The sequence below is a fragment of the Canis lupus genome, chromosome 21 (assembly GCF_003254725.2).
Source record: "Canis lupus dingo isolate Sandy chromosome 21, ASM325472v2, whole genome shotgun sequence".
Classification (NCBI taxonomy): domain Eukaryota; kingdom Metazoa; phylum Chordata; class Mammalia; order Carnivora; family Canidae; genus Canis; species Canis lupus.
In genome coordinates this window covers 43,706,943-43,730,504 of record NC_064263.1, presented here as the reverse complement: position 1 = coordinate 43,730,504, position 23,562 = coordinate 43,706,943, and the positions used below count along the sequence as shown (strand labels likewise).

General features: G+C 38.6%; 2 protein-coding genes across 3 annotated transcripts in view; both read right to left on the bottom strand.

Moving 5' to 3' along the window:
- Positions 1–23,562, bottom strand: part of NELL1 (neural EGFL like 1) — an 820,299-nt gene that overhangs the window by 258,589 nt on the left and 538,148 nt on the right. The window lies entirely within an intron of this gene.
- Positions 18,938–20,297, bottom strand: LOC112667757 (isocitrate dehydrogenase [NAD] subunit gamma, mitochondrial-like). The gene has a single exon (XM_025459772.3). The coding sequence runs from the start codon at positions 20,222–20,224 to the stop codon at positions 19,055–19,057; it is 1,170 nt and encodes a 389-aa protein (XP_025315557.1). The 5' UTR covers positions 20,225–20,297; the 3' UTR covers positions 18,938–19,054.

The window sequence follows — 23,562 nt, the reverse complement described above, 5'->3', positions numbered from 1 at the left end:
TATAAGGAATGACAGAAAGTGTCACTCATTTAGAAGTGTTTATATTTAGGGGTGCCTGGGTGGCTCAGTGGTTGAGCATCTGCGTTTGGCTCAGGTCATGATCCTGGGGTCCTGGGATCGAGTCTCGCATCAGGCTCCCCCCAGGCAGCCTGCTTCTCCCTCTGCCTGTGTCTCTACCTCTCTCTCTGTGTCTCTCATGAATAAATAAAATCTTTTTTAAAAAATAAGTGTTTATTTTTATATTCAGAGCATTATTTAGGCCTTAAAAGGCAGTACAGGATGATAGAACGCGCTTTGGAGTTTGACCTAGAATCAAAGAGGGTCATACCCCTTGCTTACTGGGTCACCTTGAAAACATGACCCCAAGTTTCTGGGTTCAGATGATTCTTCACCAAAATAAGGATAATACACTTAGCTCCACAAAACTGAGGTAAAGCTTAAATAAAAGAGTATCCTAGGTGTCTAACATGGTGTGTGGTCAATGTTCTAGAAAATGGTAGTTACTCAGGCCTACCCAAAAGTAAAACTCTACCTAGAACTTTTGCTTTCTTCAAGGCATTTTAAAGTCTTCTTGCTCCCAAACTCTCTTCTTTTCAATGAAATTCCTATAATGTGATATCAACCCCATGGGATGATCAAAAGGAACATGTTTGACATACAGTGCATAAGCAGTTCAAGAAGGAAATTAAACCATTTACTGTGTGCATAATTAGAAATAATGTCAGCAGCTTATGATACTATCACAAGATAATGTCAGAAGAAAATCATTTCCCACTGCTAAATACACTTCAAAGTAAAGTTGAAGGACTGATAGTGAGGTGGGGCAGAGAGAGAGAAAATGAAAATAGAATTGTAGAGAGATGAAAGAAAAAAGAAGATCTTGACATTTCCTTCAAAAATAACTTTCTTCCAGGGTGCCTAGGTGGCTTCGTCGGTTAAGCACTCAACTCTTAATTTGGCCTCAGGTCATGATCTCAGAGTTGTGAGATGGAGCTCTGAGTCAGGCTCTGTGCTGGGCTTGGAGCACGCTCAAGATTCTCCATTTCCCTCTCCACCCTTCTTGCTCCCTCTCAAAAAAACAAAACAAAAACAAAAAACCTTTCTTGCTAGAAGACACAGTAATCTTGGAAATGGGACCATGGCTCTATGATAAGAGAATAAAACATTTATTGATTATTCCTTATAGAGATACTCCATGCTGCTGTCTCCATAGTTCCATACGTATGCACTCTTTAGACATATTTTTCAAAGGCTAACAAGGAAATGCAGTTTTTTACAGGCTATAGTCCTCCTGATGACTTCCTATCAGCCTTCTCTAAGGGAGGATTTAGGGAGGCTTAACTTGCCCTCATTCTCAGGAGTTTGCTTTCTTTGGTGCATTAACTCAGAAAAATAGATTTTTTGAATTTGGTTGGTTTCCTTTAATGCAAGGGCTATTTATTCATCAACATTGTTATTTTCAATAACTCCCTACACCATGATACACTATAGCTTCCTTCACCTGTGCTATCTCCTTAAGCTTTACAACCATCTCATGAGATGTTTACCATTTTATTCCTTTTTTTTTTATGCATGAAGATACTAAGACTTGAGTAGCTGAGTCACTTTCTCAAAGTCTCTCTCAGTGGAAAGTGAAAAAGGCAAGGTTCCAACTTGGATCTGTCAGATTCTGTACAACCCACGCTATTTCATACATATGCTTGATAGTGCTTCGTGTTTGGTTTCACATAAACTTTTTGTTTAGCTTGCTTCTATCTATGACAAAAAAAGCCCTGAATCCTTCAGAGGTAAAATGAGCATAGATGACCATACTCACTTACTAATTAAAAAAATAATAATACAAGGTTTACTTGTTTCCATCACTCACCAAATACAATTGCTCTTCAGAGCAACTCAATTGTCTGCCTCAGCCAGGCTGTTGAACTATGGGCTAATCTGCTTATTGAAGCAGAGGTTCTGATGGACCTCTGTTCTCCAAGACTATAAAAAGCCTTTGACTTTTCATTTGGAATGAAAGCTAGGGAGATGTGGGGATCCCTGGGTGGCTCAGCGGTTTGGCGCCTGCCTTTGGCCCAGGGCACGATCCTGGAGTCCCGGGATTGAGTCCCATGTCGGGCTCCCGGTGTGGAGCCTGCTTCTCCCTCCTCCTGTGTCTCTGCTCTCTCTCTCTCTCTATGCATATCATAAATAAATAAATAAATAAATAAATAAATAAATAAATAAATAAATAAAAAATCTTAAAAAAAAAAAAGCTAGGGAGATGTGTCCCTATGCTTTATCATAGCACAGATTATAGAACCAGTGGCTCTATGCTGGGATGGGTTTTGGGGGATGTGCTTAGATCTGTCATTATTGCGGTTGGATGTTCAGCACAGACAGACTAGAAAGAAATCATGCCTCGTTGAGTTCAAACCAATTATACCTTTATTGTGAGCCACTGCTCTTTGGTGAGCTATAATCTGAATTGAGTTTTGTCTTTTGAAAACACACATGCATGTGTGCATATATGTATGTATTTAGGCCTAGCTGCACATCCTGGGTTAAATAACTGAAATATTTTCATCCACAGCAGATAGGTATAGTCCTATTAAAGTTACACAGATACTAGCATTTTTTAAATTATAATTACCGGAAGAGCCATCAATGTTGACAGCCATGGCACCTGCCAGGAGAAAATAGGATATCTGGATGCAGGGTCTCCAAGCCCTATTCCAGCAGAGCAATAACAGAGTCAGAGTGCCTATTTTTTTAGTGCAAATATTTTTTTAAAAATATTTAAATAAAAAATTTTTTAAAAATTTTAAAAAATAAAAATAAATAAATAAAAATATTTAAATAAATTATATAATAGGAAATCATACAAAAAGGTACACTATTAATTCAACACCCTAATTCTTCACAGAACCAATCTGTAGCAAAAGAAACTAATTCCCACTCGTGGCATGGGACAAGATTAAAGAACTCAATCAGCTTTTATGCCTGCTGACCTTGGCTCCTAGTGTCCCTAAATGTTATCAGGTCTCAGGGTCATGGTGCCAAAGTTAGGAGATATCATTGCTAATAAAAAATTTCCACACTCAGGTAGAAATAAAACTATTCCCTTCTTTCATCTCAAGCATAGTCACCTTGCACTCATTATTTCAGATAGTCTCCTATAATCTCCTTATCTCTAGATTTGGCATGAAGCCAATTGCAAAGGACAACCTATGAAAGATGAGGGAACAAATGCCCTCATTTATTAAATTAAGTCTATGATAGTTTTCATCTGGCAAAGGGTCACTGAAAGGAGAGAATCCAGGCTGTTAATTTCAAGGGGAAGATTGCTCTCAGAACATCCCACTAGAAAGAAGATAAAAACACTGACATGCTGCAATTAGTCTATGTGGAGAAACACCATGTTTCCTGAACTTTCCATCATCACAAGAATTTGGAAAGAATCAAAAAGGAGGTGCCTGTGAACTCATTGGCAAGTTATGAACTAGTTTATGCTTTGATTTTCAGCTCTACTTCCTCACATGATTTATTGGGTGCACCTTTATTCCACCAGATGTTTCACTAAATTGATCCACACGTACAGATGAAATGACCCATCGTGTCAGAAGATTGACCAACTGTTCCAATGAATTGATTAATTGTTCCAGTAGAGTGGCAATTTAGCTCGACTAAAACACTTGGCTTTCACATATGCAGAATTCTGAGTGTGCTATCCAAATGAAAAACACTAGGCTCCAACAGACAAAAGGTCCAAGGGCATAAGCAGGCATTCCAGAGAAGAGGAAACAATTGGCTAATAAACATAATCTCAACCTCATCAGCAATGAAAAACAATAAAAAACTTAATACCAATTTTCACTAGCCACGTTGGCAGACAGACTGATGAAAAAATAATTCATATCCTTTGACTTAGTAATTCCACTGTGAGTATGGTCTCTTCAGGGAACAACCCTTAACATGGAAAACACAATGTGCAATAAGAAGTTTATTGCATTAGTTAGATTATGACAATTTAAAAGCTGAAATGTCCAAAAATGTGTAAAAGGCTAAGACTATTGTAAATGCTCAAAATAGAATAATATGCAGCTATTTTCTTAAAATGTTTATGAAATATTTATAATAAATGTAATATGTACACAAAATCTACATTCTGTACACCAAGCAGTATATATGGTTTGGTAGCTTCTGTTCACCACATGGCTTTGTAACACTCATTGGCCCTGCGATTTATCATGTTTTTTCATGTCTTTTGGAAGCGTCCTTTTGATAAACACATTGCTGCATTTTACGTGCTAGAATGGCAATTATGATTAATTTGGATGCATTTATGCTTGTCACCCATCAGGCATCGAATGATTCTCTAAGTACCCCTAGAATCTATGTGCTTCTCAAGTCTTTTACAGTGTAACAATCCTTTAAATAGCAGATTTTTACTGCTAAATTAAATTTAAAATTCAATTACCATAAATAAGGAATAACACATCTGCATCTGCACATTTTTCTCACTGAGCTCAGAGTTTCACAACATCATTTCTTATTTTCTTGATGGCTGTTGTCATTTTCCAGGAAAGACTGACCATACATGTAGGCAGAGAGTAAAATGTTAATTCCAAATACAATTAAGCCTTAAAGGTTATTTCTTAGAACCAACCACCACAGCCTGGGAATTTCAGTGTCCTAACAAGTCTTGGTGGTCAAACTGGCTTTCAGCAAACATATAAGATCTGAACTGTTTTTATGTAACACTGAAGACCCTCTCCATTGTGCAATGCACCCACTGTCCGTTCCTCTTCCCTGAGTGCTTCCTCACATAAGTGAAACTGCTTAAAAGACCCAGATACCCAATATCTTATTGTCCTTTCTTACACCATGTTCTTCATTGTGAAATGCCTCCTCCTATCTTACACAACAACATGCCTTAAGGAAAAAATTACACCATATATTTATTGGGGCTTCCTATGTGTCAGGAAGCTTTTAAGTCACTTGGGATACAACTTTTTAATTTATATGTATATTTTTTATTGGAGTTCGATTTGCCAACATATGGTATAACACCCAGTGCTCATCCCATTAGGTGTTCCCATCAGTGCCCGTCACCCAGTCACTCCGCCCACCTCCCCTTCCACTACCCCTTGTTCGTTTCCCAGAGTTAGGAGTCTCTCATGTTTTATGACCCCCTCTGATATTTCCCACTTATTGTCTCTCCTTTACCCTATAATCCCTTTTACATCTTTACACAAACTTAAACAAAGATCCCTGCCCTCACTGGCAAATTGCATTCTACAGCAGGGAAGACAGACAATGAAGAATGACTGAATAGATGATATAGACTATCAGAAGGGGATAAATGCTAATTAAGAAAAAGAAAGAAAAAGCAGAACAGGGTATAGGAGATCAGGAGTACAAAAGATACAATGTAAGTTGTACAGAAAATGTAGGTTCTAAATTAGCATAGAAATATGGGCTACAAATGTCTTTTATAGAAAGGAGGTACATTTTTTTCAGGCAAGAGAAGTCAGTTTGTCCACGATCATACAGCTAGTTCGTTCAGTCCTAAGGACTAGATCTCAGCTCTCTTAGAGGCTATTCCAAGGCTCTTCCATTGCTATTTCTGTGCTACATGGAGGTAAAGGGAACGGACTTGAGAATCAAAAGGACAAGGATTCAAGCCCTGGCTCTGTCTCTTGGACAAGTTACTTTAGTCTTTTGCCTAAAACTTTCCTATCTAGAAAATGAAGATAATTCTAGTACCTACAATCACAAACATGTACAAAGATTAAAGGAAATGATACACAGAGTCATGTAAAAAAGTGTCTGAAATATTATAAGCACATGTTGAATAGTATTGTAGCTTTGTTTTTAAATGTCATTAGAATGCCAAATACCTGTACGGTAAGAATGAACAGTAGGTTCTAGATTCAACATTAACATTAAATAAGCATCTATTAAGTGCAAAAGTTCCTGTTGCTTAGACATCTGCCATACACATGATGAGTAGACTGGGACTTTTCATGCCAGTGGCTGTTATTTTTTTTTTATATAGAAAGCTGATACCTAGAAGGTTTTACTGGAGAAAAAAAATATCAATACTGTTTAGTGACCTAAACCAGTCAGAGATCAAACAAAGTTGGAGGTCATGGTGGCAGATGAAATTCTCCTTCTTCAAACTCTGAATTGACCTGGACATTAGTTCATCTTTGAGAAAAATTGACTTTTCACAATGCCCTCTAATTTTCTCAAAGAATAAATGCTTCAATTTCCTCCATAATACAGAAAATCATAGCAAGCCAGAGAACAGTATCCATTTTACTGGAAGAACATCTTTCTGAAATTTACCCAGGCCTTCAAGAAGAGCAATTTGAAATATATCTTAAAATATATTTTCTACCCACAAATATACACCTGTGTTTTTTCAGCTACTCATCTGGCAGCATAATGGTTTCTCCTAGACCTGAAGCACCTTGAGGGAAGGACCCATGTCTTATCTAGTTCTTCTTTATCCATAGTTCCCAGCACAGTGTTCCACTCAGCAGGAACGCAACTGATGTCTAGCCAACACACGAATCAATACAGATCTGACGTCCTAGCTTATCCTCAATTGCTGAGAAAAGTGTTGATATACCACAAAACAGGAGATCATCCTGTACATTTCTGTAAAAAGGCAGAAGCTAGGATAACAACGTCACAGATACTGGCAGATCCTGATGAACCCACCCCCCATGCAGAGTCTCTTTCCACTACAATTTTGCTCTGAGGTAATGATATCAAATGTAGTATCAACAGTTTGACAAGTATTTGCATGTTGGGGCTCATCTTCCTGGAATGCTTCCCCTTGGAACCCAACCACCATGTGGTAAGAAAGCCCATCTAGCCTAACGATAGTTTGAGATGTCACAACAGGGAGAACAGAGACACTCCAGTCAATTAGCACTGATTGCCAGCCGTGGGAATGAGGTTATCTTGGATGTTCCGGACTCTGAGGAGCTCCAAATCTGAACATAGCCTCATGCATGATCCCAGCCAACACCGCAGGGAATAGAACCACTCACAGAGCCCAGATGACTCTCAAACTCAGTAACCCATTTGTGGTCTTTCCTGTTTTTAACTTTATCCAATTAGTCACTGATATAAGTTCAAATTTATAAAATTGGCATTAATATGATTCCTTTTTTGACTTATCATCAGACTCAGCCTTCTGAAGCAATTTGTCTCAAAAAGTAGTGTCACCCGCTACCTAATGCACTGCAATTTGGGACTGCACAAGAGACCAAACAGTATATGAATTCCCATGCTAAGCTCAGTCCTTTGCCTCCTCTCTCCATCCAGACACTCCATTTCTCCAGATTTAGAGGCGGAAATTAGTGACCAGCCTTTTTGCCACTGTGTGAAGAGGCCTTGGTAGTCTGTGGTGCTAGAACCCCAGTTGCCTTTGTCTCTGAGCTCAAAAGATTTGGGGCCATGGCCACTTCCTTTTTACCCTAAGCTGGTGGAGCCCTGGTGAGACAGTATATATTTCCACTGAGAACTGCTTTCTAGTCTATGTGAAGCCAGACCTGCCTTCTACACACACACTTGTCTGGATCCCAAAACACTTTGGAACCAGACTTAGACCTTTCCGCCTAGGAGCCATCACCATGAGCCAGGAGGAGTCAGTCAGCCTTAGGACAATAGGGCACTACAAAACACTAGGACAGCTACCCACCAGATCCACCCAGCTCTGGGCATACCCCTGAAGTCAGAGACCTATGGTGGTGGGGACTTTCAGAATGATGCTGCCCGCCCTCCCTCTCCTTCCCCACCTAGATACATGCTACTTTTGAACCATGAGCCACAACCATATGGCCTTAGGGAAGGAAGCTGAGGGGTCAGCCTGGGAACTTGTCTCTCCATTTAGTCCCTAATAAGACAATAAATGTTTTTAGAGGCTTTCAAAAAAAAAAAAAAAAAAAAAACAAGCAAACAAACAAACAAACAAAAAAAGATCATTGTTTAAAAACAGAACACTTCTGGTTGCTTCAATGTATAAAAAGAGATAGCTGAAACATATAAAAAGATCACATGCTTAAGATTTGGACAAACACGGGTCCTAGATCCCCTCTGCCACTTTCCAGTTCTCAGATCTTTTAGCCTATTGCAGACTCTATTAGTATTTCAGTTTCTTTGTCTCTGTTGTAGAAAGACACCTTCCTCAGAGAACTGTGAAATTAAATAAAATAACACCATAGCTAGCAAACACCTCCCAAATTTAGCTGCCTTGTAAGCATTACTAAGGTAATATAAATAATATGGGTTTCATTTCTTTGTGGTGCTGATGCAAATCTCATCTGGTAGTCCAGCCCAAGCTGTCTGTTACATCACAATTTCTTACCTTCTCTTTAGTCTCTACCAGATTCACACACCATGTGTTAGAAATGGAAAAGCCTCCGATTGGACTAGCCTCCTGACTGCCCTCCTGGCCTCCATTCTTGTCGCCTTCACCATCGTCCCTCATCCACTCTGCAGTCAAAATGACCTATCCAAAGTCCTAAGCCATTTCCCATCCCTCTCCAGCTTTAAATCTATCTATGGTCTAACACTAAAATCTGAATCAACCCCAAGACCTTCATCTGGCCCAGAGTCCTATATGGATCTATCACTGTATTACTTTCCCACAGCACGGCCTTCCCGTCCCCTCTGCTATGTCCTCTCCAGCTAGGCCAGCCATCTTCAAACATCCCAAGCTCATCCTGACTCAGGATTCTGCCTTCCTTATTCCTTCTACTTGTACAAGAAGTTTATATGTCTCCCTCGCACTATTCGTAGGCCAACTCAGATGCCAAGTCAGAGGAACTTCTATCAGTTAAAGTAACGCCTACCCACAGTCTTTCTACCCCTAATTGCTTCTGGTCACAACATCTACATTATATTTTGTTTTCCTTTCTTCCCACCTCTTAGAACATAATATTCATTGCTTCTGTGTTTGCATGTTCTTGAAAAACAAGTCACATGAACAACACATGTCTTGTTCATTACTTGAGTCCCTTTGCCTACAGCAAAGGTTCACAAATTACAGCCCAGAGGCTTGTTTCTTTATGGCATGTGAGCAAAAAAATGGCTTTAATATTTTTCATGATTGAAAAAAATCAAAAGAAAAACAGTACTACATGACATGTGAAAATTATGTCAAATTTAAATTACAGTCAGTGTCCATAAATAACATCTTCTTAGAACACAGCCATGTTTATTGTCTATAGCTCCCACTGCTTTAAAATGGTAGAACTCAAGAGGTGCCACAGAGAGCAGATGGCCCACCAAAGCTGAAAATATTCACTATTTGACCCTATGCACACACACACACACACACACACACACACACACACAGTTGACCATAGCCTAGAGTAGGGTATAACCAATCTATGTGGGTCCAAGGAATTTTTTTAACAGGAAAACATATCCAGCAGGGAAATTTCCCAGGACCCAGGCAACATCTGACTGAGAATACCTGTCCCCTTGAAAAGCCAGTTAAATACAAGTTTCTGACAAGGTCCTTGGAAGTCTTCCAGATTGTTTCCTCTTCTCCAAATGCACTGCATTTCTGTGAGGAGCAGAATGGAACGTCTGCATTCTCATCAAGTGTTCTAATTGATCCACACACAGTGAAAAGCTAAATGAACAGGAATGGAGATGTTTGGAAAAATTAAACACAGATTTCTTAATAAAGCTGAAAATAGCTTAATAAAGCTGAAAATAGGCTCCTGGCATCCCAAGGCGTGTTTATTTCTGTTTAAATAGATGACTTCCCATAGACTGTTATCAGCTCAGTGGGGATCCTAGGAGAGAAGTACTTTCCTCCTCCTGTGCATTTTAAGCTCTTTTCAGATGAAATTCAGCCAGACTATAAAAAGCATCTGTCAATCTGGATGAAAACAATAACCATGGTCAAGTAGTGCTAATACTCTGAGCTGTCCATTTCTTGAGTGCTCTAACAGACACCAAATAGGTTCATAGGAAAGGATGGAGTGATTGACAATCCTTTTTGCAGAAAGATGGCTTCCTGGAAGATGAAGATGAAAGTATCAGGTGGATGAGTGACAGGGTCATTCTCATTAGGAAAGCAGCTGTCACTGCAGTATGCTTAGTGACTTGAATCCAGCAGCAGGGTGAATGTTTTGGCCATGGGTAAGTGTGGGTGGCACATGTCTTGCTACCAACACAGATGAGTGGTTCTTAGAACTATGACAGACCCCAGGCAGAGGCTGGGACAAGCAGGGGAATAGGGAGTGGCTGAAGGAAGGATGACAGGGAAGGGTCAACAGATAAGATTTCAAGTGAATGCCAAGACCCTTTTCAGAGGGAGTAAGAGATCAAGATTGTATCAGAGCAGGGGGTTCACTCTGGACCTCAGCACCACAGAAGGAAAGAGGATCTGTTTCTAGAGATCTACTTCACTATCAAGGAGGCATCTGAGGGGGGATGAAACAAGAAATGTGCCAGAAAGAACAAAATGATGAAACACGCTCACAAACACAAACAAGAGAAAGGCTCTCAAGAGGCAGTAACTGGGCTGTGAAGTAGCTTAATAATAAACCTTCCTATTCACAAGAATTAGAGCCAGCTGCCGTGAGGGGTCTAATCAGGTTAACTAATCGATGTAAAGAGTTTATCCTTCCAAAAAAAAATCACTTCAGAGAAAAATCAGATGTTCACCTAAATGCTGAAAACCCTACCTTTGGGTAATCAGGGCAAGTTTTTGTAGGTAAAATGAATTCAATAATTATATACAAAATGAGAAATGATGAAGACAAAGTAAAAGCTTTAAATATCAGATAATAGGCAGGTGATGGCTAATGAGGACAGCGCTGAAGCTGTCTCTCTGTGCTTACCCATATGTGTCATTCTCCTCCTTCCTCCTTCCTCCTCCCCTCCCCACACTCCCCTCACCCACACCTGGAGTCACAACTTACTCTGGGGAGCTTTCTGAGGTCTCCTCTTGCGTGTTCTCACAGCACTCTGCCTATGCCACTATTGCCATACTCATCACACTCCATTATAATCGCCTGATGATTACTGATTTTCAGCCCTAAAGGAGAGGACACGGATTCTCGAAGCCACGTCCTTAGAGGCTCACATAGTGCCCGGCCAAAAGCAAGAACTCCGTGGTGGACAAACAACATTGCGGAACAAGCGAATAAGAGAAAGAACAAATGAATGAAGTCACTAAGTAAACAAGTATCTTGCTGCTGGCGAGAATAAAATTGGGATCAAAATAACCTAATTCCATCACAGCGTGAATACTTTGAATTGGATTAATCACAGAGACTTTTCTTACCCTGGAGAAAATGAGTTCTTTATAAATCAGGCTTTTCAAACATCTCTTTCTGATGCTTGGCAGAGAGTTGATTTTTGGCATCATACCTTTTCAAAGGAATCACATCTTTTATCAAGCTGAAAGATGAAAACTATATGAAGTATCTTAGGTGTGATCTAGCCACAGCCTTAAATAGTTAAATATAATTTCATTTGAAATTCCTTTGCATTTCTTTCCAAGTACTACTTGCATACCCAGAAATCTCTACTTCTTCCTTTGCTATTATACATTTCTGTACAATAACTTCAAAATCTTATTTCCCACAGAACATTCCCTTTAAGAGATAGGGTAAATGCCTGAATAGGAAGCAACCCCAAATATAAGGAGAGTGATTCCTTTTTTTTATTGATAATAAGATCTATAAAAGAAAGAAAGAAAAATCTTATAGGCAAAGTTAAATAACTTTGAGGACCATATTAAATAGACATCTATGTATAATGTTTGATTGATGGATTCAGTTATTATGCATAGTTGTGTTAAATACATTACTTAATAGGCTACATTAAATAGAGCAATTCAGAAATATTACCCTTTCTTCTACCATGATATAAAGTAATTTCATTTAACCTCTTCCCATGCATCTTGACTTCAAGGTCTTCCCCAATACAGTCATTTTTCAAGTTCTCTAAAAGTTTCCAAACCTATCATCATCCCATCTGTCTAAGTTGTTTGAGATAAAGCACTTTTTTAAATCTATGTTTGATCTTTCTGTGGAAATTTTGAGTGAGGTCACAAGAATCCAATTGTATAATGTTAGGACTACTTGCTTTCCCATTTGTCTAAGAGGTAAATGTGATCTCTACATGGTGATCAAAAACTGAACTGTGTTATTAAATGCTTTTTAAAAGGCATATATATAATAACACTCAATACTTGCGATTATGAGAACACACTACCAGGAATACAGGCTGGTTTGTTGAGGGAATTTTTTTTTTTTTTTTTTGCCCCTGTTTAAACTTTATTCTCCAGATAAATTTTATAAAAATCCTCCACTGGCATAGCTCATGCCATGTTTTTTTTTTCCTCCTCCAAATAGCTTATTGTTCAAAACAAAAGAACTGAGAGAGTACCTGGTAATATGATAACATTTATAAGGACTTAATTTAAGGCAATTCTTTATTCTGAGATATAGAAAACAGGGAAAATACCTTGTACATGGACCTATAGGATATCCTCTTTTGTCGCAAAATTCATTCATTTACATCTATTTTGCAAGAAGTAGATTTGGCACAAAGTGTAGCAAACCAGATGTGTAGGCTGATTAGAGCTCAGTCTAGAGTCTTCCTCTGTAGATACTGCTTTTACATTCATGTTACATTGGTTTTAAGCATTTGCAACATTGGTAACAAGACATTCGAATTTTATTAATTGCTTTTGTAAAGAGCCATTTTTCCCCATTTTAAATATATCTACTTCCGTTTTTCTTTGTTTCTTGGAGCTATCACAAATGCAATATATGTAACTTCCCATATCAATGTAAGCAAATTCATTTTGGTTTTTTTGTTTTTTTTTTTTAAGATCTTATTTACGTATTCATTAGAGACAGAGAGGCAGAGACAGGCAACAGAAGCAGGCTCCTCTCAGGGAGCCCAATGCGGGACTCGATCCTGGGACCCCAGGATCATGCCCTGAGCCAAAGGTGGATGCTCAACCTCCTGAGCCACCCAGGTGTCCTGCAAATTAATTTTAATACAAAGAACACTTTAGCACTTGAGTTCCCATGTTGTTCAAATTGTAAGGGAAACTCCAAGGACCAAGTGCCTCCCTCCAAAAAATGTCTAGCTCTATAAATCAGCTTCCCGCAGAAAAATTTTCCATATTCCCAACTGAGTCTATGGTAATACTATTTTTTCCAACTTCTGTAATGATCCGTAACTGGATAAATTTCTTTGAAACTCTCCTATTTGCAAAATATAGCATTCTCTTTTTGTTTCCACTTCATATCATTACTTTAGATATTCTCTTGTTTCCACAGCACATCATTTCTCTTCTAAGTTTTTGTCTCTGTCATTACTACAGAGAAGTTGAGTATTTATCAATTTTTGAAAAGCACCTCTCTTCAATATTTGACACTTGCTTCAGGCACCAGATAGTTTCATTTACCTGGATGTTCTGTCTTTCTTATCCTGGGCAAATATGCAAAACAAGTGAGCTCTCTAAAAATTTCTTTAAGTCTGTGAACTATGGGATTAGTTTCACAAGGAAAACATTGATCTATTGCTGAAACCTAATCCACTTCCAGAAAGAGTATGAAAAATTCACACTGTCCACATCCTCATGATGACTTAAACACTTGGCTTCTAGATCCACACCGTTAGGGTTGGAACTGAAGCTTCACCTTCTGTTGGTTTTGTGACCTTAAGTTTCTTAACCTCCCTGTACCTCAATTTTCTCATCTATAAAATGAGGATTACAATAATCATCATCTAACTGGGTTGACATGAAAATTAAACTCAATACAAAGCATGTAGAATAATGTATGGCATTACTACAAAAATTGTAATAGCTATAATCATTACCTTCAATCCAACTTGGTATATGTTTAATTAGTACCTATTATATGCAAGGTAGTATTCAAGATCCAGAACACTGGCTAAAATATGTTCCCTACCCTCAAGAAGCATACAATTTATTAAGGCCCGAGTCAAATAAATGAACAATTAATACAAGACAAAATGTGAAATGAAAGAGTTCAAAAGTCCATTAAAAGGTTTGTGTGAGTTCAGAAAGAATAAAGGGAGTATAGTTGGATGGAGGTAATGAGAAATGTTTCCATAAAAGAGTTGCTAATTGAACTTTGCCTTGAATAATAGGTAGACTTGTAATAGACAGAGACTAAATTGGAAATGTCTTTAGATGAGGGAAACAGCATCACGTGGGAGGAAAAAGGAATATTTAGGTGAGTGAAGAATACACATTGGCTAGAACATATGGACTAACTAGGAAAATCCAGACCCCTAGGAATCAAAAGACAGCATGGGCTAAAATTTCGGAGGACCTTGAATACATTCCAAATTGAGGGAACACATGAAGGAGTTTGAACACACTAGAGGCAATCTAAACACTGCATTACGAAGATTTATCTGGGGATGGCTGGGTGGCTCAGCAGTTGGGCATCTTGCCTTTGGTTCAGGGCATGATACCCTGGGTACTGGGATGGAGTCCCACATCCGGCTCCCTGCATGGAGTCTGCTTCTCCCTCTGCCTATATCTCTGCTTCCCTCTCTGTGTCTCTCATGAATAAATAAAGTCTTTAAAAAAACAGATTTATCTGATGTCAATGTGGAAATGGAGGAATGAAGGGAAAGAATGTAAAGGTGAAGAATCCAGTTTTTCCTTTTCTGTTTCTTTGTAGTTTGAGCAGCTTATGGTAAAACAAAATACAAAAAAAAAATGGAATTAATAAAGCAAAAAAATTAAAACCAAGTAATGTAATAGTAGAAGAAGAGAACCTTTCATAGACAAAAAAATGCTCATGGCTTAATTTTGGTGCTTCCTAACAGCCAACGTAATGAGGGAATCTCTCATTGGATCATATACCTCACGTTACCTGGTAGAAAGGCACATATTTATGGTAAATTCAGATTTCCTAATCCTTAGTTCTGAGATCAGTCTTCTCTGTTGACCTTATAAGCAGATTCATTATTTTCTCCCAAATTCAGAACTGTCCCCTGACAAGATTTTGCATACCAGACCTTGAGGAAAGCTGAAGTAAGAATATTAAAGCATCCGTCTATAAAAGCAAGTCTAGGTAGTTGGTGGTGGGGACAGTTAATTATGGAGTGATACAGTGTAGTTGCCCAACTTTATATTGACCTTTATTGATATCAGAATTTGAGATTAGACAACAAATAGTCCTCAACCAAGCATACTGATGAGAAGAAGTATCATCTGGTCACTCTACAGACTCATGAAAAATAATTACTTGTTTTAAGCCACTAAGTTTTGAAGTGATTTCTTACCCAGCTATAGACAACCAAAGTAACCTCACTGAATTTTTATAACAAGCTTATGAAGGAGAGTATCTACCCTTATTTGGCAGAGAAGCAAACTGGAGATCACAGAGAGTAAGCCACTTGTCCACTGTCACAGAGTTCCTATGTGGAGGAACGGAAATGACTGTCAGCTACACACCCTGAACGATCTATAAGGCCATTAACTAAAATAGAGCCATAATGAGGATGAGTTAATTTAAAGAAAAATCAGACAACTTATACTATTCTTTATGACATCAGGACTTTAAATGAAGCAGAGAAAAGTGATAAAGACTGAGAAAAAAATTATCCAATAAATGTACAGAAAATCTTCTCAGCAAACAGGCAACCTGCCAACCACCTGTTTTACTGCCTTGAGGGCATTAGTGTTCTTTTGAAGGGAGCAGTCTTGTAAAGAAAGGTTCATGGAATGCAGTCAAACAGGAATATTTTTGCAATAGAGTAGTTTTTCCAGTTCTCTACACCTGCCTGCGAATTTAGGCCATTCTATATTTTGTTTTTGTTTTTTCATCTTTTTACCTTTCTTCCTATCTTTCTTCCATTAATATTGAGAATGAGCATAGTCTTCCTGACCCAGGTTCTGAGGTTATAGTGGTAAACAACTCCATCATTCCTGTAGCCAAAGAACACACTGTATAGTGAGGCTGATGGGAAGGAAAGCACGTGATAATAACCAGAGAGATGCACACTAGGTAGGAATATACAGGGACCTCTGGGAGAACTGAGAGAGCTATTCCTCACAATCTCAACAGGGAATGGGAAGAGAGTTAGCCAAGGAAGCTTCCCAAACATGGAAATGATTAAGTTTAATATTTTAAGATGAAAAGATCATCTCCTGAAGGGGAGACTAACCAAGACCATACACAAAGACCGGATCTAGAAGGGACATATGGCTCTTTACCAATGAATTGTCTGCACTCTTTGGAGGGATGGAAATCATAAACCTGGAGAAGAATAGAGATCTCAGAATATGGGAGGTCTCTCTTGCTATGCTCAGTTGACCTTCTTTCTTTTTTTTTAAAGATATTGTTTATTTATTCATGAGAGACCCAGAGAGAGAGGTAGAGACACAGGCAGAGGGAGGAGAAGCAGGCTCCATGCAAGGAGCCCTATATGGGACTCAGTCCCAGGACCCTAGGGTCACACCCAGAGCTGATGACAGACACTCAGCCGTTGAGCCACCCAGGCATCCTGTCAGTTGACCTTCTCTTAAGGCCAAAGGGAAGCTGCTGAATGTGAGATTTTAAATAGGGAAATGACATGATCCTATTTTCCTTCGGGACAGATTTATTGAGGGCATTTCAGAAAATAGATTTAAGGGAGCTAAACTATAGGCAGGACACAAGTTAGAAATAACAGAAATTGGTAAATTACTAATGATGCAAAAGGGTAATGAGAAAGGAGCGGTCAGAGACTAAGAAGATAGGTAACTGGATTCAAGAAATAAAAAAGGAGAGAAACAAGGAGACTTGTTGGATAAGCAGGTGTGATTTGTTCCCCTTGCTGAATGTGAGTTATAAACCCATGATGTTAATTAAGCAACTTATCCAGTAAGTTCTATTGACAGTAATTAACTAATATAATTTGCTGGGCTCTCTTCAGAATTATCTTTTAGAATGGTATATAACGGATAATAATGAGCAATTTTTAAACACAGCAAGCATTTATCATGTGACAGATATAGTACTATCAGTTCTGTGTGTTCTCACTCAGCCTTCCCAATGACCCTATGAGGTAGGTACAGTGATTATCTCACTTTCTATTTAAGAACTATGAGGCAGTGCTATGCTGGTCATTCATTTTTGGGGTGATTCAGTAACTATATATTGTTTTGTCTGTATCAGGCACTATGTTAGAGGCTACACAGGACAGGGAAATAGATTATAGGCATTTGCCCTAGAAAGGCTCATCACTAAGGAGGAAAAATCTAACACTGATAAATGGAATATTCCAGGATAGTGTAATACATGCCATCACAGCAGTCTGGATGAAGAACTATGGGAAGACCACCTTTGACATGGAGGGAAACTGCAACTCAAATGTTCCTATTGGCATAAACTCTCATTGTCAAGAGTTACAGTGTGCATGAATTCAGTTGTGCCATGAACAAATTCCCCTAGTCATGAGAGAAAGAGGTACAGAGAGAAAGAGGTACAGAGGTACAGGTACAGTGTGTTAAGGTAGTATGGGGTTGTGTGGTGATGGAAGTGGGAGGACTTCAAACCAAAATCCATCCCTTGCTCCACTTGTGAAACCATGTGTGTGGTGCAGGTCTAGATCTGCCCAGAGCAAGGCCCCATGCAAGCCACGGGCAGCCCTGGCCAACGACATGTCTAATGTCCACTACAAGAATACCATAATATTTTATAACTTATGCCTGCTAGTCTTGCTCTTAAAGAAATACTTCTAGATGGGTAAATATAGTCACTTCCTCCTCAAACTAAATCCCCTAAAACTAGCTTTTGGTTTTCCAAATCCTAACCCTGATTTCATTCATAATGAGCAAAATACAATAAGGTAGCATGAGAAGGCATCAGCCTTTAGAAACCATGAGGAATTTTTCAAGTCTAAAAGTCCACAGTCTCTGACTTGTCATTCACAAATCACAACAGCATCCAAAGATTAAAGCTGAGACATAAAACTTACCCAAATAGTTTTAAGGATTCAGTGTTTCTCCATCTCACTTTTATCTGCAGGCCATTCTTACAAATAAAACCACTGAACATTTGAACAATCATTCTTTTTATTTCCCACTTGAGTAATGTCTGAGCCCTAATAAAATTATCATTTTTGTTTGTATATTTCCCAACCATGACCTTAAAAATACTGTAAATAAAATATACTGTAATAAAATAACAGTAAACACTTAAATTACTTCAGTGCTTCTCGTTTTCTTATGCACACCCTTTCCTAAAAAGGAGATTAAGAGAAAGCAAACCATTACGGACTGTGAAGCAGTCAACATGGAGCTTCCAGACCATGGTTACCTCTGCAGAGTGGAGAACTATGGGCCCTATATCTGTTAACTGGGAATTTGAACTCTAGACTCCTTCCCAACTGGAAAGAATTTCAGAATGCCCTTTCCAGGAGAGCTGCGGTGCTCAGGGATGTCCTGGTGTGAAAAATTACACCAGTGAAAATTCTTTCAGAATATACACACAAGCATGGGAAACGATGAGATATGTAGGAGGGAGTAGAAGTATTTGGTACTAGCTCAGCTTTATGGTACCTTATTTATTATTAAGGCAACAATGTATATTTTGTAGGCAAATTTTATTGCACTAATTAACTCATTAACAACCTCTAGAGAGAAGCCAGACTTCTCTGCAGGCTGATTTGCTGAATTTTAATGACCCAGATAAAGAGAAAATCAGCGTTCCAGGTTCTGAGAAAAGCCCCAGGACTCTACAAACAGCTCTGATTTATTCAGTGTATCATATCACAGGGACATGTGAGCTGTGGATTACAATAGAGAATAATTCCTCAGTACACACACAATACAATAGATTTGACTAATTTAAACAAGTGATGCTTATGGCATTTTAGCTTAATAGACATTTTAACTTAATAGAAAAAAAATCAGATTTACTTCTCCCATCTCTTCAGAGTTGAAGCAGAAGATAGTTTATTCCAGAATCCACATTAGCCGAGCTGGCTGGAGTTTCTGAGAAGGGTAAGGTAAAGAGTGGGAGGGATTTGGGGGGATAGCTCAGCCTATTTAATGGACAGTATTGATGTGGTCGATTATATTATGAATGAAGTCCAATGTGGTACTCTGGCCTCCAATGTCTGGAGTATGGACATTTTTGTTCTCCATAGATGCCAAGACTGCAGCGCGAATGGAGGTGGCATAGGAGTGGAGCTGGAGGTAGTCCAGCATAATACAGCTTGCTAGCAGCATGGCCGTAGGGTTGGCTATATTCTTATTGGCTAAATTTCTGGCCGATTGCCTTGAAGCTGTTTCAAACACTGCGTGTGTATGGCCATAGTTCGCACCAGGCACAAGGCCTGCTCCCCCAACCAATCCTGTGCAGATACTGTTGACAATGTTGCCATAAAGATTGGGCATCACCATTACATCAAACTGCTGAGGCCGGGATACTAGCTGCATGGTGGTGTTATCCACAATCATGCCCTCGAAGGTGAGCTGAGGGTAGTGGGAGGCCACTTCCCTGCAACACTGCAGGAAGAGCCCATCTCCCAGTTTCATGATGTTAGCCTTGTGCACGACCGTCACTTTCTTGCGCTCCATCTCCTGGGCCAGCTGGAAGGCATATTGGGCAATGCGGAAAGACTTGGCCTTGGTAATAATCTTTAGGCTCTCAATCACTCCTGTCACACTCTCGTGCTCCAGGTTGCTGTATTCACCCTCTGTGTTTTCCCGAACAACTAAGATGTCTACATCCTTGTGCTGGGTCTCCACGCCTGGCAGACTTTTAAAATGGATGACATTGGCATAGAGATCTAGGGTGGTGCGAAACATGTTGTTGCGGCATTTGTGAGATGGTGGCAGGTTGTGGTCGGTTTCAAGGTTGCCCTTCAAAGCCACGCGGTTTCGACGGACTGCCATGATGGCATTGTGAATGTCCTCTTCACAAGAAGTGCAGTTAACGACCACCTCCTCAAAGTCTACAGGCACACACGCATGTCTGAACACAGTCTTGACATGCAGCATGAGTTCAGGCCCAATGCCATCCCCAGGAATCATAGTCACAGTGTGTCGCCCACCATACTTGGCTGATGGAGGAATACTGGACTTAAAAGAGAAGCTCCTTGGGGAGGTCTCATGGCCACATAAAATCTCCCAAGAACGGCAGAGGTTACAAGGCCGCAACATGGACTTCACGCAGCAACTTGCAGCTGTCAGTATCTTCAGTGCCATGATCATTAAGTAGAGAGTAATTTATGGAAAAGTATACATTCTTCCTCTTGTTTTTACCTGGCTTCTTTTGGTAGAATTCTAGATCCTATAATCTTGCGTAGGTCACAACTGCCTCTCCTTCCTTCTATTCTTTTTTGACATTCTACTGCAGTGAGAGAGACAGTGCTAGCCGAGAAGAGATGTGATGTATCATACAAGAAAATGTATTTATTCAATGTGCTTAAGCTCTGCGTGATATACTTTTCAAAAATTGGCTTTATATCTTTGAGCAGTTTTAGGTTCATGAAAATTGAATGCCTGGTACAGAAATTTCACAGACAGCACCTATATCCCAAAATCCTCCCCAAAATACTGCACCAGAGTATATTTGTTACAACTGATGAACCCTCATTGACACAACATTTTCACCCAAAGCCCATAGTTTATTTTTTATTTTATTTTTTTAGATTTTTATTTATTTATTCATGAGACACATAGAGAGAGAGGAAGAGACACAGGCAGAGGGAGAAGCAGGCTCCATGCAGGGAGCCCGATGTGGGACTCAATCCTGGGACTCCAGGATTACACCCTGGGCTGAAGGCAGGTGCTAAACCACTGAGCCATTCAGGGATCCCCAAAGCCCACAGTTTAAATCAGAGTTCACTCCTGGTGTAGTACTTTCTGAGTTTGGACAAATATATAATGGGGTATACACACCACTAGAGTATCATACAGTGTAGTTTCACAGCCCTAAAATCTGCTCTGCTTTGCCTACATATCACTCCCTCTGCCCTAGCCCCTGGGAACCACTGACCTTTTCAGTTTTTCCATAGCTCTGCATTTCCCAGGATGTCATAAAATTGAAATCACACTGTAGGTAGTAGCCTCTTCAGATTGGCTTCACTGATTTAGTAACATGCATTTACATGACTTAGTAACATGTCTTTTTGGACTGATATCTCATTTCTTTTTAGCACAGAATAATATTCCATTGTCTGAATGTTCCACGGTTTATATATTCACCTACTGAAGGACATCTTGGTTGTTTCCAGGTTTTGGTAATTATAAATAAAGCTGCTATAGACATACATGTACAGGTTTTGTGTGGATGGAAGTTTGCTTATTCAAGTAAGTAACAAGGAGCGTAACTTCTGGATCCTATGGCAAAAGTATGATTAGTTTTGCCAGAAACTGTTTCACTGCCCTCTAAAGTGGTTGTACCATTTTGCATTCCCACCAGCGGTTAATGAAAATTCCCAGGGTTCTACAACCATAGAATCTGTCAGTGTTTCAGATTTGAGTGATACGCATAGGCGTTTATTGGTATCTCATCTTAATTTGCATTTCCCTGAGGACATATAATGTTGAGTGTCTTTCTCATATGCTTATTTGCCAGCTTCTTTGATCTGACTAGTTTTTAGTCCCTTTTTTAATTGGGTGGTTTGTTTTCCTATTGTTGAGTTTTAAGAGTTCTTTCTATATTTTGGATAATAGTCTTTTATCAGATATGCCTTTTGCAAATGATTTCCCCAATCTGTGGTTTGTCTTCTCATTCTCTTGACATCATATTTTCTAGAGCAGAAGTCTTTAATGAAGTCTATCTCATTAATTATTTCTTTCATGGATCCTGCCTTTGGTGTTCTATCTAAAAAGTCATCGCCATACCCAAGGTCATCTAGATTTTCTCCATTATATTCTAGGCGTTTTATAGTTTTGTATATTACCTATAAGGCTATGATCCATTTTGATTTAATTTTAGTGATGGATTTAAAGTCTGTGTCTAGATTAATTTTTTGCATGTGCATATCCAGTTGTTCCAGCACCCTCTATTAAAAACTATCTTTGCTCTATTATTTTGCTTTTTGCTCCTTTGCCAAAGTTGACTATTTGTATGGGTCCATTTCTGGGCTCCCTATTTATTCTCTTCCATTGCTTTATTCATCCGTTCTGTCAATAACACTATCTTGATTACTGTAGCTTTTTTAGTAAGTCTTAAAGTTGAAGACTGTCAGTTTTCCAGTTTTTCTCTTCTCCTTAAACATTGTGTTGGCTCTGTGGGTTGCCTCTTCATATACACTTTGGAAACAGTTTGTTGATATCCACAAAATAACTTTGAGATTTTGATTGATTTTGGATTGAATCTATACATCAAGCTAGGAATACAAGATACCTTGACAACATTAAGCATCCTATGCATGAATAGAAAGAAAGCATCTCCATTTATTTAGGTCTTCCTTTGAGTTTATTCATCAGAGTTTTATAGTTTTCTTCATATAGATGTTGCACATATTTTTATTTATACCTAAGTATTTCATTTTAGGGGATACTAGCATAAATGATAGTGAAGTTTTAAATTCCACTTATTCATTACTTGTATATAGGAAAACAGCTGACTCTTCTGCATTAACTTTATATCCTGCAATCTTGTTACAATCACTTATTAGATACAGTAGTTTCTCCTGATTCTTTTGTATTTTCTACATAGATAATCTTGTTATCTGCAAACAACAGTTTTATTTCTTCTCTTTTAATTTGTATACCTTTAATTTCCTTTCCTGTTTTACTGTATTGGCTAGGAATTCTAGTATAATATTGAAAAGGAGTGATAAAAAGAGACTTCCTTGCCTTGTACTTGATCTTTGTGGAAAAGCTTTGTCTTTATCAAAGTATGATGTTAGCTGCGGGTTGCATGTAGATATTCTTTGTCAAGTTAATGAAGTTGTCCTCTATTCCTAGTTTACTTAGAGCTTTTATCATGAAAGGGTGTTGAATTTTTTTCAAATGCTTTCCTGCATCTACTGGCATGATCATGTGATATGTGATTTTTCTTTTTTCAGCCTATTCAAGTGATGGATTATATTAATTGATTTTTGATTGTTGTACCAGCACTGCATACCTAGGATAAATCTCAATTATGGTGTATAATTCTTTTATACACTGTTAGAGTCAATTTGCTAATATTTCTGAATATTTTTGCATATATGTTTATGAGAGATTGGTCTGTCATTTTCTGTTCTTATAAGTACTTTGTATGATTTTATTAGTAGGATGGTGTTGATCTTCTAAAATAAGTTAGAGGTGTTTTCTCTGCATCCTCTGGAATATCCTGTAGAGAATTGGTATACTTTATTTCCTAAATTGGCATAATATCTTTCTTAAATGTGAACCCATTTGGGCCTGGTGATTTGTTTTGGAAGATTATTGATTCAATTTTAAAACAGTTGACTTTTAAAAGTTTTTTAAAACAGTCTACCTCAGGAAACTAGAAAGAGATGACCAAGTCTAAAGTAAGCAGAAAAAAATATTAAGATTGGAGTAACAATCTATGAAATTGAAAATAGAAGAAATCAGTAAAACTCAAAATA

What these genes read in the sequence shown, in the direction of transcription:
- LOC112667757 (XM_025459772.3), bottom strand. Translation starts at nt 20,224, where the DNA reads ATGATCATGGCACTGAAGATACTGACAGCTGCAAGTTGCTGCGTGAAG.